At 51.0% G+C, this 18,968-nt stretch overlaps 2 protein-coding genes across 2 annotated transcripts; both read right to left on the bottom strand.

Moving 5' to 3' along the window:
- Positions 1-1,208: 1,208 nt before the first annotated feature.
- EAH_00037560 (hypothetical protein, conserved) lies at positions 1,209-9,213 on the bottom strand (the record flags this gene model as incomplete). The annotated part of the gene is made up of 6 exons (XM_013392026.1): positions 1,209-2,069; positions 3,443-4,393; positions 4,710-5,276; positions 5,684-6,160; positions 7,231-7,341; positions 7,677-9,213. Coding segments are annotated over 6 exons (4,504 nt in total), but the record flags the coding sequence as incomplete, so codon positions are not given.
- Positions 9,214-11,629: 2,416 nt separating this feature from the next.
- Positions 11,630-18,364, bottom strand: EAH_00037550 (hypothetical protein, conserved; the record flags this gene model as incomplete). Its single annotated transcript, XM_013392025.1, has 12 exons — positions 11,630-12,289; positions 12,456-12,533; positions 12,749-12,814; positions 12,944-13,045; positions 13,291-13,364; positions 13,563-13,654; positions 13,883-13,938; positions 14,341-14,507; positions 14,777-14,876; positions 15,144-15,406; positions 15,664-17,435; positions 17,526-18,364. The coding sequence occupies 12 exons, from the start codon at positions 18,362-18,364 to the stop codon at positions 11,630-11,632; spliced, it is 4,269 nt and encodes a 1,422-aa protein (XP_013247479.1).
- Between the last annotated feature and the right edge of the window lie 604 nt (positions 18,365-18,968).

Genomic DNA, 18,968 nt, shown 5'->3' with positions numbered 1-18,968 from the left:
CTGCTTATGTCGCCCTCTCTGTCTCTGTCTCTGTCTCTGTCTCTCTCTCTCTCTCTCTCTCTGTCTCTCTCTCTGTCTCTCTGTCTCTCTTTCTGTCTTAAGGGACCTCCTACTTTCTCTAATTGTTTGGTTGCCTCCTTCTGCTGTCTCTTTTCTGTCTCTCTTTTTTGCTGCTGTCTTCTTTCTGTCTTCTCTCGATATCTCTGTCTTATTTATCTCTTTTCTTTCTTCTGTCTCTCTCTCTCTCCCTCTCTCTCTCTATATATATATATAATATATATCTATCTCTATATCTTTGCGTGTATGTGTTTGCGTCTGTCTCTGTCTTTGTCTTTCTCTTCATCTGTCTCCTTTCTCTTTCTCTGTCTCTTTCTTTGTCTCTTTCTGTCTCCTCTTTTTATTTGTTTATTGCATGCAGACCTCAACAGAAGCGGGTGCCCCAGCAGGAATAGAGAGAGGTTTATTGAGTATATCTTCATACATAGCCGCGGGGTCTTCACTGTAGAAAGGAGTCTTCCTAAACAATCAAGAAGAGACAGAATATACATCTTTTCTTTCTTTCTTTCTTTGTTTTGTTTGTTTGTTTGTTTCTTTGTCTCTTTGTTTGTTTGTTATGTATATATATATATATATATATTATACAATATACTGTATATAATATAAAATAGTTACATATAAATATTATATATGTGCATATATATATATATATATATTTAACAAACAAACTTTGTCTTGTCTCCTTTTGTCTCAGCTGCGTTTTATTATGTCTTTTGTTTTTTATTTTGTTTTTCTCTTTTTTAATTCTCCTCTATCCTCTCTGTTTTATTTGCTTCTATCTTTGTTTATCTACACCAATATGCAGCAACACCGGGAGACCGCCAGAGCAGCAGCAGCAACAGCAGCAACAACAACAGGAACAGCAGTGGAAGCAGCAACAGTAATCGCAGCAGTAGCAGCAGCAGCAGCAGCAAAAGCAGCACAAACAGAAGCGAGGAAAGGCAATGCCAAGAGCTGCAGCAGCAGCAGCAGCAGCAGCAGCAGCAGCATTTGCAGTAACAGCAACGTGAAGAAACCAGCAGCAGCAACAGCACAATCAGCAGCAACAGCAGCAACAGCAGCAACAGCAACGGCAACAGCAACATCGGCACAAACAACAACAGCAGCAGCAACAACAACAGCAACACCAGCAGCAGCAACAGCATCATCACCGGCACCAACATCAACAGCAGCAGCACAACCATCAACATAATCTTCAGCAACAGCAGCAGCATCAACATCAGCACCAGCATCAACAGCATCAGCAGCAGCAGCATCAGCAACAGCATCAGCAGCATCATTAGCATTAGCATCAGCAGCAGCAGCAGCAGCAGCAGCATGAGCATCAGCATCAGCATCAGCAGCATCATTAGCATTAGCAGCAGCATCAGCAGCAGCACCATTAGCACTAGCAGCATCACTAGCATCATTAGCATCAGCATCAGCACCAGCAGCAACAGCAGCACCAGCAGCAGCAACAGCAGCAGCAGCAGCAGCAGCAGCAGCAGCATACCAGAAGACGAGCTCATGAAGGAGTATTCCGAATGCCCAGGCATCGCTGCAGAAGTGCTGTCCCTTTCTAAGAAGTGTCTCCGGAGGCATATATTCGCTCGTCCCGCACAATGTGCAGCTCCGCTCGTTATCAGCCTCTATGCTCATCTCAAGGGGGGCCCCCAATGGTGGGGGCCCCATTGGTATATCCACTGGCAAATTAGAACTCACTGCTGCTGCTGCTGCTGCTGCTGCTGCTGCTGCTGCTGCTGATGCTGATGATGCTGATGATGCTGATGATGTTGCTGGAGTTGCTGTTGCTGATGCTGCTGGAGATGCTGTTGCTGGTTCTGCTGCTCCTGCTGCTCCTGTACGCGAACTAACGACACCTTCACCCGCTGCCCTTGCTGCTGCTGCTGCTGCTTGTGCGCCTATTGCTGCTGCCACTGCAGCAGCAGCTGCTGCTGCTGCTGTTGCCGGCTGAGATGCAGAAGAGGCCCCACCGTCCACTGCGTTGGTTAGGGACGCCTCCAGCACTTCCTCTGTGCAGCAGCGAGAAGGAAGGAGACAGGCAACAGCCGCAGCAGCAGCAACAGCAACAGCAACAGCAGCAACAGAAGACAGCAGCAGCAGCAGCAAAGGACAAGACACAAACCCAGCCAGCGGTATCTTCAAGCGCAATTGGGGCAACGCAACACCGCGCCTGTCACTGCAGGAGCAGCAGCAGCAGCAGCAGCAGCAGCACCTGTTGCAGTAGCAGCAGCACCTGTTGCAGTAGCAGCAGCACCTGTTGCAGTAGCAGCAGCAGCTGTTGCTGCTGCTGCTGATAGCTCACTGTCTCTTTCTGGAGGGTGTATTAAGGCGGCTCTGTGCTGTGTCGCGTAGGGAGGTGTCTCCGTAGGGCCTGCAGCAGAATGAGGGAAGGAGATTGCTGCTGCTGCTGCTGCTGCTGCCGGTGTTGCTGCTGCTGCTGCTGTTGCTGGTGCTGCTGCTGCTGTTGTTGTTGGCTTGCGTGTTTATTAATACAATGCGTCTCCTTTATTTTAATTATATTTATTATATACTTCTCTACTTGTCTGACAGTTTATTCCTGTAGTGTTGCTGCCTCTGCTGTTTGCTGCTGTTTTGTGTCTCTGTCTCTGCAGCACGAGGCCCCTTTTGCTGCTCTGTGTGTCTCCTTTATCCTCCTCTTATTCGCAGTCTTCTTGGGCGGCAACTGTCTCCTTTCTGTCTCCTTATCTCTTTTATGTCTCTGCTGTCTCTGTCTCCTTTCTGTCTCTACCTCTGTTTCTCTCTCTGTCTCTCTTTCTTTTTTTGTCTCTTCCTCTGTACGTGGGTCTCTTTCTTATGTTGGTTTTGCTGTCTATTTGTCTCCTTTGTTTGTTTTTTGTCGGTTTGTCTCTTTGGCTGTCTCCTTATCGTTGTCTATTTACTTCCTTTCTGCTTTTTGTGTTTGTTTCTGTCTCTTTTATGTCTCCTCCTGCCTATATATATATACATATATATATATATCTATATATATGTATATTTATAGATATACATATATATATACATATATATATATATGGTGCCTCTATTTGTTTTTTGCCTGTCTCCTTGAGGTGTGTCCTCCTTGTTTTATATTTGTTTATCTCTTTATTCTGCTGTCTCTGTCTCCTCTCTTTTTCTTTGTTTGTCTCTCTCGCCTGCTACCTGTGTCTGTCTCTTCTTGTTAATATTAATTTTATATAAATTGTCTCCTTTCTTTCTTCTTCGCTCTGTTGCTGTCTCCATTCTGCTGTCTCCTTTAAAGTTTTTCTGAGAATCTCAGTGCAAGGGCCCCTAAAGTGCTGCAGGCTCTGCTGGTGGGGTTGTTGTACTGTAGTAGTAGAAGGGCCCCTACTGTCTCCTCTGTACCCTATGGGGGCCCCCTTACCTGAACGCTTTCTTTTATCTGTCTCCTCTTTATCTGTTATTGTCTCGTCTAGCAGTATAGACACCCAGCTTTCTCTTCCAAGGGGCCCCTCAAGGGGCCCCTCTCTTAGGGGCCCCCCTCCAGTACCCTCTTGAAGTGGGGGGGCCCCCCTGCTGCTGCTCACAGAGGACAGCCACACCGGGGCGGCCCCCATGGGTACTTTTGATAATGAGGGGGCCCCCGGAACCAAACCCATAGAAGAGCGCACCCCCCACTCAGCAGGGGCCTCTGAAGGCTCTCTTTCTTCTTCTCGGAAGTGCTGCTGCTGCTGCTGTTGCTGCTGCTGCTGTTGCTGCTGCTGCTGTTGCTGCGATTGGGCTCCGTCTATGACGCCATAGTTTCCGAGGGAGAGGCAGCGAGGTAGGGGGGCCCCTACAGCTTGCTGCTGCATGGGGCCCCCCCCTGGTACCCATATGGAGCCTCCTGTACCTAGTGTGAGTTGCTGCTGTACAGGGGTTGAGGGGGCCCCTTGGGGGCCCCTCTCGTTGAGTAGAGAAGCAGCAGAAAAGGGTGTCTCTGCGCTGAAGGAGTTATATCCATTTAGTTGTCTCTGTTGCTGTAACTCTTCATGTAGTTGCAGGACCCTTCTTGTTGTGCTTCCTTGAGAGCAGCTGTCTTCAGAGGGGCCCCCAGGGGGCCCCCCTCCAGTTGGGGAGCCCCCGTGGGGCCCCTCTCCTAGAAGGGCCCTAAGGGGCCCCCCAGAAGGGGGTGTTTGCTGTATAGAGGGGCCCCAATACCCTTCTAATGAAGCTGCTTCAAGAGGCGGTACTGAAGATAATGAGCCGGAGTCTAGCCAGCCTGAAGCTGTTGCTCTCGTTGTGCATTCACCAAGGGGGCCCCCATCTATAAATCTATTGGTGGGGGGCCCCCCTTGACCCTGTAGTCGCTTAAGAGACAACGCAGGAAGCAGCACTGCACATACACCGCAGCAGCAACAAAACAAAACAATCATACTGCTGCTGCTGCAGCACAAAAAATAACAGCACAAGCAGCAGCAGCAGCAGCACAAACAGCTGCTGCAGCACAATCAAGCAGCAGCGGAAACAGCAGTAGCACAAGCAGCTGCAGCAGCATCAATCAGAACCAGCAACTGCAACAGCATCAGCATAAGCAACAGCAAACGCAACACAAGCAGCAGCAGCACAAACAGCAGCAGAACAAGCAGCAGCATCCTCCTCCAGCAGCAGCAGCAGCAGCAGCAGCTCGTCGCGATAGGTGCATGCGTTACCCCCTTCACTTCCTGTCTCTTCTTCTGTCTCTCCGATTTCTTTTAAGTTTTCTTTTAGAACCTCCACGGGGCTGTTTATTTCTTCTATCTCTGCAGCAGAACCTTTAAAGATAGGGGTGAGGGGGGCCCCCTGATCGAAGGGGCCCCCCCCCTGCATATTTCCCTTCAGGGCATCTGCTGCAGCAGTAGCTACAGCAGCAGCTGCAGCAGCAGGTGCAGCAGAAGCTACAGCAGGAGCTGCAGCAGCAGGTGCAGCAGCAGATGCAGCAGCAGTTGCAGCAGCAGATGCAGCAGCAGATGATATTAAAGGGCCTTTGTGGGGTGTCTCCGTAGGAGCAGCAAAGCTTTCAGCAAAGAAAGAAAAAGAAGAAGCAAGAGACTGCTTCATAGTAGCAGCAAGACATGCAGGATGATCGCAGGGGGGGGCCCCCCTTTGGGGGGCCCCCAATATAAAGGGTTTTGCTGCTTCTATTTGTTTAGCAAAGCCAAAGTCTACTACTTTTATATGCCCGTCTCTTGCTATTAGAATATTTTCAGGCTTGAGATCCCTGTACAGCACACCTAGACCTGCGTATACACCCCAAAGGAGACACTTCGTCCGGAGGGTTTATATGTATATATGTATATATGAAAGACAGAGAGAGACAGAGACAGAGACAGAGACAGAGACACAGAGACACATAGATAGATGGAGACAGATAAACAGATAGAGACAGATAGACAGATAGAGACAGATAGATAGAGACAGATAGATAGATAGAGACAGATAGATAGATAGAGACAGATAGATAGATAGGGACAGATAGATAGAGACAGATAGATAGACAGAGACAAATAGATAGATACAGATATATAGATAGAGACAGATAGACAGAGACAGAGACAAATGCAGATACAGAGATAGGGGCAGAGACAGAGACAGACAGAGATATAGAAAGAGACAGAGACAGCAAAAGAGATATAGAAATAGAGACAGGGGTAGACATAAAGAATTACAGATAGAGACGGAGACGAATTCCGAGCAGGATTTGCTGCTGCGCTTGCTGCTGCTATTCCTGCTGTTGCTGTTGCTGTTGCTGTTGCTGCAGCTACATCTGGTGCTCGTGCCCGTGCTGCTGCTCCTGCTGCTGTGGCTGCCTGTGCTGCTTCCGCTACAGCTGCTGGTCTTGCTGCTGCTGCTACTCTTACTGTTACTGCTACTCTTGCTGCTGCTGCTGCTGCTGCTGTGGAGGCTCTATCTACTGCTCTTTCTGCTGCTTTTGCCGCTGCTGCAGCGCTTGCTGCTACTGTTGCTGTTGCTGTTGCTGCTGCTGCTGCTTTATCTATTGCTCTTGCTGCTGCTTTTGCCGCTGCTGCAGTGCTTCTGTTGTTGCTGCTGCTGTTGCTGCTGCTGCTGCTGCTGCTGTTGCTGCTGTTGCTGCTGCTGCTACTGCTGCTGCTGTAAGTTGGTGCTTACTGTGTACATACAGCAGGGCAACCAGCACTTCGCCCGAATAAAAGCGAACAGCTTCCAGGCGGAGGGAACCTTTGCGACTGACAGCAGCACAACACCCAAGGGTTTAGGGTTTAGGGTTTAGGGTTTAGGGTTTAGCCTCAGAACTGGAGGAGAACTGCGGGGTAGAAGTGCAGAGACAAATAAATAGAGACAGTAGCAAAGGAGACAGAAGAATAGAGACAGAAAGGAGACACACGATGAAAAAGAGACAGAAAGAGACAGTAGAGAGGAAGAGACTGGAGATGTATGAGAAAGAACATAAACCTAAACCCTAAACCCTAAACCCTAAACCCTAAAAGGAGGCATTAAAAGCAATGCTGCCGCTTGCTCTGCATACTTAAGAAGAGAAAATAATTCGCCGCCCCCAACAAACTCCATCAACAAAAACAAATGCGTCCGGGTTTGAAAGGTTGTGAACCTGAACATAAACCCTAAACCCTAAACCCTAATCCTTAAACCTTAAACCCTAAACACTCAACCCTAAACCCTAAACCCTAAACCCTAAACCCTCGAGGACTGACTCGAAAAGGCTGTGCCTTGTTTCTTTGAAACTTCTCTCTCTAAAAGGTATTTACGTCCGCTGCGGTGTCTGGACAGCCTTGGGGTTTAAAGCTTAGGGTTTAGGGTTTAGGGTTTAGGGCTTAGGGTTTCAACTGCAGGATTTAGGGTTTAGGGTTTCAGGTGTAGTGCTTAGGGTATACTGTTTAGGATTTACAGTTGAGGGGTTTATTTTTTGGGTTTAGGGTTTCGGGTTAATTAGGGTTTAGGGTTTAGGGTTCAGCGCTTAGGGTTTAGGGTTTAGGATTTAGGATTTAGGGTTTAGGGTTTAGGGTTTAGGGTTTAGGGTTTAGGGTTTGCACAGGTTGACGACGAGGGGGTGGTTCATTTGTCGCAGTATTCTCCTTTCATTCAGGACATGGGTTTGTTGCTTCACTTGAAGAATTTGTGTTTTTCTTAATCTCTTTATTGCGAACGGAGTTTGCTCTAGGGCCTTCCTAATGCTGCAGCAGCAGGGGGGCCCCTCACGATATCCTGGGGGCCCCCCTAAACTTTCATCATTTACACAACTTGCATGAGCCCCTTCTGCTTCGCGGGCCTTCAAACGGGTTATAAACACACGCCCTAGGGTCCCAGTTCCTGAATACGCAAACAACAACCGTTTAGGGTCTAGGGTTTAGGGTTTAGGGTTTAGGGTTTAGGGTTTAGGGTTTACGGGATAGGTTTGGGGTTTAAGGGGTAGTCATAGACTTGGGGTTTAGGTATTAGGGTATAGGGTCGCGGTTTAGTGTTTACAGCCTAAGGGTGAGGATCTAAGGCTTAGAGTTTAGGGTTTAGGGTTTAGGGTTTAGGGTTTAGGGTTTGGCGAAACAAGCTGCAATCACGTAGAACCGGAAATCTCAGGGCAGGTTTGGGGGGATTAGGGTTTAGGGTTTAGGGTTTAGGGTTTAGGGTTATCTATTCTGTTGTCTTACCCACAGTTCTGATGAACGTGAAGTCTTGCGGGCCCCAAGAAGAAGCAGCAAAGAAAGCCTTCTGCTCCTCGATAGAAGGGCTCTGCTGCTGCTGCTGCTGCTGCTGCTGCAGCGGCAGAGAAGAAGCATTCCATCTACGTTGTTGCTGCAGCAGACAACATGTATCGAGTGTAGCTGCAGGGGGCCCCCATAGGGGCCCCCCCTCTAGACTTCCGGCTTGTTGAGCATTTATGAGGGCCCCCTCAGAGGGGGCCCCCTTGCATGCAGCAGCACTGTCTCTTTCTCCTTTTAGGGGGCCCTTCTCGGAAGCTAGGGGCCCCCTTTCTGGGTCTTCTTGTGAGCTGTACCCTTCACGAGATGCCTCTGAGGGGGCCCCCTTCTTGTCTTGAGGGCCTCCACAAGAAGAAGCAATTAAAGTAACAGCGCTGAATTGCATAGGATTAAAAGCCTCTGCTCCGCATAGAAGGGTATCACTGGGGGCCCCAATATATTCGGGGGCCCCTAAAGCCTTCCCTAAAGGCGTGCTGCTTCCTCCAGTACTTAGATAGGGGCCCCCACGTGCATCCGTGTTCGTGCTTCTGCTGCTGTTGCTGCTGCTACTGTTGCTGCTGCTGTTGCTGCTGTTGCTGCTGTTGCTGCTGCGCTCAAAGCCAGGGCCCTCCAAGCTACCCCTTCGCGGTGTTATGCAGCCGCATGCTTCGGGTGTCTCCGGTGGTTCGGCTGCAGTTGGGGGCCCCCCAGGGGCCCTCGGGGCCCTCAAAGCCCCTGGGGGCCCCTCTTTGCTGCTGCTTGCTTGTGTACAAATGCCCTTGGGGTTGCTGCAATTTCTTGCTGCTTTGAAGGCTCTCTTTAATCGTATAACAGCTCTAAAACTCTTGTAGAGGGCCCCCAAGACAGTCTCCCCTGAGTCACGTGCAGCAGTACCCTTAGCTGGGGGGGCCCCCAGCAGGGGGCCCCCCGGAGGTGAGGGTAGAGCAGGAGGGCAGCAGCGCTTTCGCTGGTGGCTGCGGCCGCATCGAAGAGAATGAAGGGCTGATACTGCTGCTGCTGTTGCTGCTTCTTCTGCTTCTTCTTCTGCTGCTGCTGCTGCTGCTGCTGCAGTAGGGGCCCCTTCAGAGGCATCATTGCGAGATAAACGTCTGCAAGGCAAAGAAGACGAGGCCCCCAAACGGTTGCTGCTGCTGCTGCTGCTGCTGCTGCTGCTGCTGCGGCTGCTGCTGCTGCTGCTGCTGCTGCAGGGGCCCCCGCACTCTTTGCTGCTGCAGCGGCAGCACGAGAGAGAAGGAGATTCCGGCGTTTGACGAGGGGCCTTAGAAGAGCGCTTGGAGACTGCTGCTGCAGCAGCACTGCTGCTACTGCTGCTGCTTCTGCTGCTGCTAGTGCTGGTGCTTCTGGTGTTGTTGTGCATCAGCAACGAAGACAGAAGAAGCTTGCTGCGGCCTGCAGGTTTAGGAGAAGCTGAAGCCTTTGGGGGGCCCCTGGGTGTGGGGGCCCCAGAGCGTAGCAGAGACAAAGAAGGCGTTGCTGTACCCTCCATCAGTGCTGCTTTAAATTTAGGGGGGCCCCCCTGTATTAGCTGTTGCTGTGCTTGATGCCGTCCTTCAATGTCTGTCTCTCTCTCTTTTGTCTCCTTCGTCCTTCTGTCTCTCAGCAGCAGGAGACAGAAGGAAGAACAGAGACACTTAGATTTGTCCGGGGAGGAGGGGGCCCCTCAGGGGAGCGCAATAGGGGGGCCCCCCATTCTCTTAGGCGGCGACAGCCTGAGGTTATGGGGGGTCTTGCGGTGTACGTACACCTCAAGGGGCCCAGCGAGAGACATGCGCTCGCCTCCTCTATACTCTCTGCTCTTAGTAGGTGCCTATACACCCCGAGGAATACAGTCAGCAGGGCTGGAGCTCGCAGCAACGACAGGAAACGCCAGCAGCAGCAGCAGCAGCAGCAGCAGCAGCAGCACGCCTTCCCATGGGCGTCTGCTTCAACCCTAAAGACAAACAATGAACAGAGCAGCAGCAAACAGCAACACCTCGGGGGGTCCGTTATAAGGGGGGGGATCCTAAAGAAGGAGTGGGACTGTTTAGGGTTTAGGGTTTAGGGTTTAGGGTTTAAGGTTTAGGGTTTAATTTTATTACCTGTCTCTATATCTCTATAGACAGTACATCTCTTCTCACTGCTCTTTGTTATAGAGCTTCCTGGGCGAGGGACCCGGGTGTAGAAGAAGAGAGCAAATATATTGCGCAAAATAAAGAAAAAGAGGGTTTTAATAGCTTTATTTAATCCTAAAAAGTCTCTAAAAACAATAGAAATAGAAGTTTACAGTGCAGGAAGGCCCCCCTATATATATAATATAATATATATATTATATATACACCGGGGTCACTGAGAGAGAGAGAGGCAGGGAGATGAAGGGGAGATAGAGGGTGTTTGTTTGTGTTTTCTTTGATTAAATTTAAATAAAAATTAATAAATAAATATATTTTAGCCTTTTATTTCTTCTTTTTATCGTTATTTTCTTAGCATTACAATACACACATAACGCACAAACTCACCCGACAAACGCTCTAAGATGTCTAGATAAAGATAGGCAGCTCAGTATACACCGCAGAAATAAACACAATTATTTAAATATTTATTTGTATTTATTCTTTTTTCACAACTACACCTTCGTCCCCCTCAATTATCCTACCTGCCTATACACCCCACACCACTTGCAGCCAGCTGCTACGCAGGGGGACCTAAACGATACAACATTTCTTCTGTCTCTTCAGGGGCCCCTGAGGGCCCCTATGAGTCTTTAAGGGTCTTAGGGGGCCCCCAGAGGGCCCCACAAGGCTTCTAGGGGCCTCCTGAGGGGCCCCTAAAGGCTTCTGAGTGACCCTAGAGGGGCCCCAGATAACAGGCTGATTAGATAAGGGATGAAGCGTAAAGAACAAATTCAAATGATAATAACTTTCGTCTCTTTCTCTTCCTTTTTATGTCTACCTACTGTACACAGCAGATGCACTTCGTAGAGCTCTGTAGCTAGCTGTAGCTAGCTACAGCTAGTTACTAGAACCTCTCAGTGGGGTGTATGATTTGGGGCTGGGCCGGAAGTGAGACAGCTAGCCATAGCTAGCTATAGCTAGCCCTAATTATGTGTAGCTAGCCGTAGCTGGCTCTAGCTATCTGCAGCTAGCTAGCTGCAGCTAGCTGTAGCTAGCTGTAACTAGCGGTGTGGGAGACCTGTTCGCTGAGCAGCATTCGCTTGTTGTTTTTTTTTTGTAATTATGTATATAATTTATATATGCATTAATCATAGGTGTGTTTTATACATATATATTTGTCTATATATATATGTATATATATGTATATATATATATATATATATATACTTTTTTATGTCTTATGTTAATATTTATATGGGTTTGTGCGTAGTGCGACCGTCTCCGTTGTCTCTGCCTTAGTTATTTGTTTTTTCTTTGTTTGTTTCTCCCCGTAACAGACAATAAAATTAATTATATTATAGCTGCAGCTAGCTGTGCACAGTTAGCTAGCTATGCGTGGCTAGCTAGCTAGCTATGTGCAGCTAGCTGGCTATGCACAGCTAGCTACGTATTCGCCCCTAGCTAGCTAGAATCCACTAGCTAGCCATACCCTAGTAGTTAGCTAGTCACTGCTAGCTAGTTCTTCACAGCTAGCTAGAAACCGATTCACGGCTAGCTAGCTATGCACAGTTAGCTAGCTAGACGCAGCTAGCTAGGTAGCTACTCGTCGCTAGCTACGGTTAGCAGCATACAACCCTAGCACGGCTATCGGAGATGAAAGGAAGAACACGGTAGGGGACATGCAGCAGCAGCAGCAGCAGCAGCAGAAGCAGCAGCACCAGAAAAGAGCTCCCACTATATTAATGTATTTGTTTCAATGCGTCTTGCTGCTAAGTTGAGGTGTATGTACACCTCATGAGGTGCACATACACCTCAACGCATGCGCCGAGACCCCACAAGGCTGCGGAGGGAGAAGGTCCCCGCAAAACCCTCAGGGGGTAGTGGGGGCCTCGCAGCGCCAAGTCTTACGGGTGTTGCTGCAGCAGCAGCAGCAGCAGCTGCTGCTGCTGCTGCTGTTGCAGGCGCTGCTGCTGCTGCTGTTGCTGCTGCTGTTGCTGCTGCTGCTGCACTCCGTGCAATAGAGGGGGCTTCACGACTCTCCTGTGCTGCTGTCTGCAGCAACTGCAAGTGTGTGTTATTCTCTTTTTCAGGTGTACAGACCCTGGGGGCCCCTTCTATATGAAGGCCTGACTCCAGGGGCCCCTCCTTGTGGGGCCGCCCCTGACCCTGCTGCACCTCCTGCTGCTGCTGCTGCTGCTGCTGCTGCTGCTGCTCGGGGGAGCCTATCTCTGGAGTAGGTGATGATGAATCTGTTAAGAGAGATGTAAGAGAAAAACAAAAAGAAGACGGGCGTCGGGTGTATGGGTACGACGATGAAAACAAAGAAGAGTCTGACAAAGAAGCACCAACTGAGCTGCGACGTGGGGCCCCCGGACCCCCTCTGCTGCCTGCAGCAGCAGCTGCTGCAGAAGCTGCTGCTGCTGCTGCTGCGGGGCCCCCCCCCTCTCCTGCCAACGTTGAGCCCACGTGCAGCTGCGCACAAACAACAAACCCTAAACCCTAAACCCTAAACTGCGCACTAACCCCAAACCCCAAACCCTAAACCAAAGACCCTAAACTCTAAGCCCTCAACCCTAAGCTGTGTACAAACCCTAAACCCTAAACCCCAAACCCTAAACCCTAAACGCTGCAGACCCACCTGCTGCAGCCTGCTGAGAACAACCCGCTCGTCCGTCTCCGGCATTACGCGGCGATGAAAGAAAGCAGCGAAACGTAGCTGCGCAGACACCACAAACCCTAAACCCTAAACCCTAAACCCGAGACATGATGCAGCAGCAGCAGAACAAAGACAGGAAACGCTCGCACAGAGACAAATAACAAGTGAGGGCACCTCATCACTTGACTAGTAACGCAACGCACAAACCCTAAACCCTAAACCCTAAACCCTAAACCCCAAACCCCAAACCCTAAACCCTAAACCCTAAGTCATACCAGCATTTGCCGCTTCTCTGAGAGAGCCTTCAGCAGCTTCCTTGCATTATACGCTTGCAGAACCATCTGCAGCAAACCATAACACTAAACCCTAAACCCTAAACCCTAAACCCTAAACCCTATACCCTAAACCCCAAACGCCAACCCCTCAGCCCTAAACCCTAAACCCTAAACCCTAAACCCTCTAATAAGGACCTGTGACTCGATCTTCCGGAGGTGTTTTCTGTTGGTAGCAAGAGCAGCTTGCTTCGCCTGCTGCAGCACCCCCGTCTCCTCTGCAGCAGCAAAGGCCTCCGCCTGAGCAGCAGACATAAAAGAAAGATTTTGCTGTCTCCAGCAGCTAAACCCTCAACACCCCCTAAACCCTTCACAGACAGCAGCGACTCGTTAGGGTTTAGGGTTTAGGGTTTAGGGGAGAGGCATCCTCTGGTGCTAGACTACATCAACATGATGCCCCTGCTGCTTCTGCTTTTGCTGCTGCTATTCCTTTTGTTGCTGCTGCTGGTGCTGCTGCTGCTGCTGGTGCTGCTGCTGCAAGGTACCTGAAGCTGCTGCAGCGTCCTCGGCTGGTGTCTCCCCCAATCGACAGTTTCTTCTTCTGTCTCCTCTTTGTCTTCTACGTAAACAAAAGGCAAGCAGCAGCAGCAGCAGCAGCAGCAGCAGCTCCGGTGTACGTACGCCTCAGCGTAGAGGGCCACCATGAGCCCGCAACGCTAAACCGTAAACCCTAAACCCTAAACCCTAAACCCTAAACCCTAAACCCTAAACCCTAAACCCTAAACCCTAGTGGAAAACCCTCAATACTTCAACTTACTTTCAGGTACAGCGCGGGGTTTGTCCGGGGAAGGAGACTCAGGAGGAAACGAGAGAAGCAGCCTTCGTGCTGCTGCAACCTCCTGCAGCCGCCTGCAGCAGCAGCAGCAAGAGCAGCAGCAGCAGCAGCAGCAGCAAACTGGTCTCTAGTTAGGGTTTGTGCTTTCTTGCAGGTGGTGAGGAGTCAAACAAACAGAAAGACGACTCTCCTTGCTGCTGCTAGTGCTGCAGCTGCTGCTGTTGCTGCTGCTGCTGCTGCTAATGCTGCTGCTATTGCTGCTGCTGCTGCTGCTGCTGCTGCTGCTGCTGCTGCTGCCTTACTTAGATGTAGCCGCGTGTAGAGACACCCAGTGGCCTCTCCACTGTACAACGCGTTGCTGCAGCAGCAGAAGCAAAGAAAAAAACAAAATAAATAAATAAAATTATTAATAATCAAATAAACATAAAACAAACAAACAAATATATAAATAAATATATACATAAAATAAAGATATAAGCAAACCACAGAGTAAACAAATAAAAGCATCTATAAAATAAACAGATAAATATAAATAAATAAAAAACCAGCAGCGAAAGACAGAAGAAAAACGTAAAAAATAAATAAATAAATAAATAAATAACAACATAAAACAAAATAAACAAACATAGAATAAAATAAAACAAAATAAAAGAGACAGCACCACAATAAGAGAGACAGAGAGAGAGAGATAAAGAGAGAGAGAGATAAAGAAGGTAAAAGAAGGGAGGAGACAGTTAAAAAGACAAGAGAGACAGCACACCAATAAGAAAGACTCAAGGGCAGCAGCACTTCCTTGCTGCTGCAGCAGAGATTTCTTCTGTCTCCTTTCTTCGTCTCTCTTTCTCTCTATGCTCTCTTCAACAGATATACGAAGGCCCTGAACCCGCTGCTGCAGCTCCTGTGCAGCAACTGCTGCAGCTACTTCAGCTGTACGTACACCCCAAACCCACACAGCAACAGCAACAGCAGCAGCAGCAGCAGCAGCAGCATTAGCAAAGTTCTGGAGCGCCGCTCCACAGAAAGCAGCAGCAGCAGTAGCAGCAGTAGCAGCAGCAGCAGTAGCAGCAGCAGCAGTAGCAGCAGTAGCAGCAGCACCAGCAGTAGCAGCATGAGCAGCAGCAGCCTGCTGAAAGTAGCAGCAGCAGCAGACTAAACAAACAGCAAATTGCTGAGGTGTATATACACCGCAGACATACCGAGAGTGCTGAGGGCCTCTGCCTTATGAGGAGATATCTGTTTGTTTTGCTGCATTTCTAACAGAGACAGCCGAGAAGCATCAAGGGTTGCTGCTAACACCTGAAAGGAGACAGAAGAAAAAGACTAAAGGAGACAAAACGCTGCAGACAGCAGCAACTGCTGATGCTGCAGCTGCAGCAACCGTACCAGCAGCAAACAGACAGCAGCAACGCAAGCAAACAGCAGCAACAGCAGCAGCAACAGCAGTTCAATGGGCACGCATACATATAAATATAAATAAATAAATATATATATATATATATAAAGCAGAAGGAGACAAACAAACACACAAGGAGACACTGCAGCAGCAGCAGGCATACACCCGACCTGCAATATGAAGTCTGCTGCTGCTGCTAATGCTCCACTTGCTGCAGCAACAGCATCTGCTCCTGCTTCCGCTGCTTCTCCTTCTGCTGCTGCGGGCGCTGCTGCTTCTCTTCGCAGCGCCGCTGCTGCTGCTGCTGCTTGGAGACCAGCAGCAGCAGCAGCGCGTGCTGCAGGCTGTATTCTAACAGCAGCAAGAGCAGCAGCAGCAGCATCAATTGCCAGAGGAGACTGCTGCTGGGGTCCCCGCAGCAGATTAGAGACACCTGAAATCAAACAAACAAACAAACAGCAGCAGCAGCAGCAGCAGCAAATAGGAAGCAGAAGAGACAGGAGACAGCATACAAAAGGCAGCAAAAATGAGAGACACCAAACAATAGATGAAAAAGAAGAGAGAAAAACAGCAGCAAACAAGCGGAGTGAGGAGACAGAGAAGAGACAGTAGAAGAGATAAAAATCAAACAAAGAGAGACAAACAACAAATAAGCAAAAGGAGACAGTAAACAAAACATAAACAGCGTACTCATTTTGAGGCCTTCTACAGAAGAAGAAGAGACAGGGGACCTCAGTGCAGTTTGCTGCTCAGCAGCTGCTGCTGCAGCCGCTGCTGCAGCAGGAAGTTCTACTAAAGGGCTGGGGGGCCCCCCCACCCCCTCAGGGGCCCCCGTCTCTTCCTGAGGGGGGCCCCCTTCTCCCTTCCAGGGCAGCCTCAAGACAGGGGGCCCCTTCCCTGCTGCTACAGCCTTTAGAGTTGCTTTTGCTGCTGCAGAAGATACAGCAGCAAGAACCTGCTGCGGCTGCTGCTGCTGCTGCTGCTGCTGCGGGGGGCCCCCACTGCCCTTACTTACAGGGGCCCCTGAAGGGAATGCAGCCTCTATGTACACTCCAGACACCGTTTGGGGGCCCCCATGCCCCTTGGGGGCCCCCCCCCCTTTTGCTGCTGCTGCAGCACCCCCTCCAACTACCTTCACCTCTTCACTCGCAGGAGGCGCTAACAGTGCAGCAAGCGAATCAAATGCAGGCAGCGGAGCCCTAGAAAAACGAAGGGAGGCCCCAAGGGGCCCCCCTCCCTGAGGGCCCCCTAGGGGCCCCCCTGCTTGAGGGCCCCCTAGGGGCCCCCCAACGTGAGAGCCCCCTAAGGACCCTCCAACATGAGGGGCCCCCAGGGGCCCCCCTCCCTGAGGGCCCCCAAGGGGCCCTCCGTCGAAGGGGCCCCCAGAGGGGAGTATAGAGGGAGAGCTTCTGAAAGAGCCTGGGGTAGCAAACGCAGCAGGGGGGCCCCCAGCAGCCTTGCCTACAGGGGGTTCCTGGGGGGCCCCTAAAGGCTGGGGGGGCCCCTCTAAATGCAGCACTGCTGCTGCTGCTGGGGTGTCTGGAGGGGCCCTCAGCGCCCCCACGAGGTGCGCGGGGGCCCTCAACGCATGTCTCTCTGTCTCTCTATACTGGGCCGGGAAGGGGGGCCCCTCCTGGGGGCCCCTATCCCTTGAACTACTTAGAAGGGGCCCCATGGAGGGGCCCCCATCTCCTGCTGCTGTTGCTGCTGCTGTTGATGCTTCAAACCCGCCCCCTACGGAGTCAACATTGATAACGGGGGGCCCCATAAAGGCTGAGGGGGCCCTCGGCAACGAAGAAGAGGGGCCCCAGGAGGTTGCTGCTGATGCAGGGGCCCCCAGGGGCCTCCTTACAGTTGCTCCCCTGGCCTCTATCCTATGCATAATGTTATGCTGCTGCTGCTGCTGCTGCTGCTGCTGCTGTTCTTGCATGGGAAAGCTGCAGTTCAGTTCTCTCGATGAATGCGGGTGTAGGAGCCGTTCGGGTGTATGGGGGGCCCCTAGGGGGGCCCCTGAGGGGGGCCCCCAAGGGGCCCCCGCAGGGGCCCCCTGAGCGTAACTCTGAGCCTGTGTGTCTCTTAGAGACAGTCTCCTTGCTTGAAGCCCCTTTAATGGCGAAGCCCTCGACAAAGGAGTATCGCTGCTGCTTCGTCTCCTGCAGAAACCCAGAGCAGGGGGCACCCCAGGGCCCCCTGGGGGCCCCCCAAAGAGGGCCTCCTCTGCTGCACGGTGTTGCATAGAGAAAGGGTTTCGATTATGAGCTACCCGGCCAGGGTTTGAGGGGGGGCCCCCAGGGGGCCCTAAGGAATAGGGGCCCCCCACTTGGGGGGCCCCCATATGGGGGGCCCCTACATGGGGGGCCCCTACATGGGGGGCCCCCATATGGGGGGCCCCTAGGGGGCCCCCTGGAGCTAAGGAGGGTAGACGGCTCCCAGGAAATGAAGAGAGAGGGGCAGAGGGATGCCTACAATAAAAAAACAAACAAAGACATAAAAAGATAACAGATAAATATATAGATAAGCAGCAACAAAGAGATATATAAATGAAGCTCTACCTGTAAGGATGCGTAGATCGGTAAGGGGGCCCCATGCCTAGGGTTTGCTGCTGTGCTGCATGCACTGGGGGCCCCTCTCCTGGGCTTGCTGCGGGTATTCTGGGGGCCCCCCAGGGGGCCCCCCGGCTGTCTGTAGGAAATGCATCTTGAGGGGCTTCGTGGGGGTATGGATTTGCTGTTGCTGCTGCTGCTGCTGCAGCAGCAGCAAACTGAACAGCTGCAGGGGAGGCGCAAGCTAAGAGGGCCCTAGCTTGGTTAAGAGGAACAAGTACGCAAGCTTCATCTGCTGCTGCTGCTGCTGTTGCTGCTGCTGCTGTTGCTGCACCGGGGCCTATGTTTAAGCCTTTGAGAGACGAAGAGGACGATGCTGCAGATCCATTAGAGACAGCAGGGGGCCCCTGAAGAGAGGGGGGGCCCCCTTCACCGCTGCTGCTAATAGAAAGGGGGCCCCAAGGGTGGCTGTGGGGGCCCCCCTCCCTCCCCTCTTCTCTACGCAGACGGCGCCCTGAAGGTCTTAAGGAGACCTGCCCACGTGAGGCCCCCCTCTTCTTCTGACGCTGCTGCTGCTGCTGCTGCTGCTGATGCTGCTGCTGCTGCTGGGGAGCAACAAGAGCTAGGATCTCATCTGCTGAGTAATCTGGAGGGCTGCGATCTCGCAGTCTCCTGCTACGCCTTCTGCTGCTGCGGGGGCCCTCATCTTCAAGGGGGGCCCCCTGGGGGGGCCCCCTGGGGGCCCCCAGGGGTATATCTCTTTCTGCATGCGAAGAGGCAGCAGCAGCAACTGAGTCAGGGTGGGGGCCCTCTCTGTGCTTGTCTTTGCGTTTGGGCTTGGTCAGCATTGTGCTAAACCCTAAACCCTAAACCCTAAACCCTAGCCCCCGGCGCGTCGCAGCTGGGGAGGGGGGGCCTCCTGAGGGTTTAGGGTTTAGGGTTTACAGTTTAGGATGGAGCTTTCTAAAGGGTTTATATAAATATGAATTTAAATTCTTTTTTTGCAATTCAAGCGCATGCAGACAGGTAGGAGGAAGAGGGGCGGCAACCCCCAAACCCTAAACCCTAAACCCTAAACCCTAAACCCTAGACCCCTGCAATTGTACACGGAGAAGGAGGAAACGCAGAATAGGGGAGACCATACAAAAATAAAAAGAAAAAGATATTTAAATTAATATAAATTTAAACAAAGACAGAAAATAACTGCATGCAGTTCGACAATAAGGGCTACTGGGGTGGTGATTGGACAGGGTCGGTGGCGGCTCTGCCACATAAACCCTAAACCCTAAACCCTAAACCCTAAACCCTAAACCCTAAACCCTAAACCCTAAACCCTAAAAAGCAAGCACTAAAATCTGAACTCTAAACCTAAAACTCTAGGGAATAAACTGCAAACGGCAAACCCTAAGAGCGAAGCCCTAAACCCTAAACCCTAAACACTAAACCCTAAAC

Source organism: Eimeria acervulina, genomic scaffold, assembly GCF_000499425.1.
Source record: "Eimeria acervulina Houghton genomic scaffold, Eah_scaff416, whole genome shotgun sequence".
Lineage (NCBI taxonomy): Eukaryota > Apicomplexa > Conoidasida > Eucoccidiorida > Eimeriidae > Eimeria > Eimeria acervulina.
Note: the sequence above shows the minus strand (reverse complement) of the source record. Positions and strands in the feature narration are given on the sequence as shown.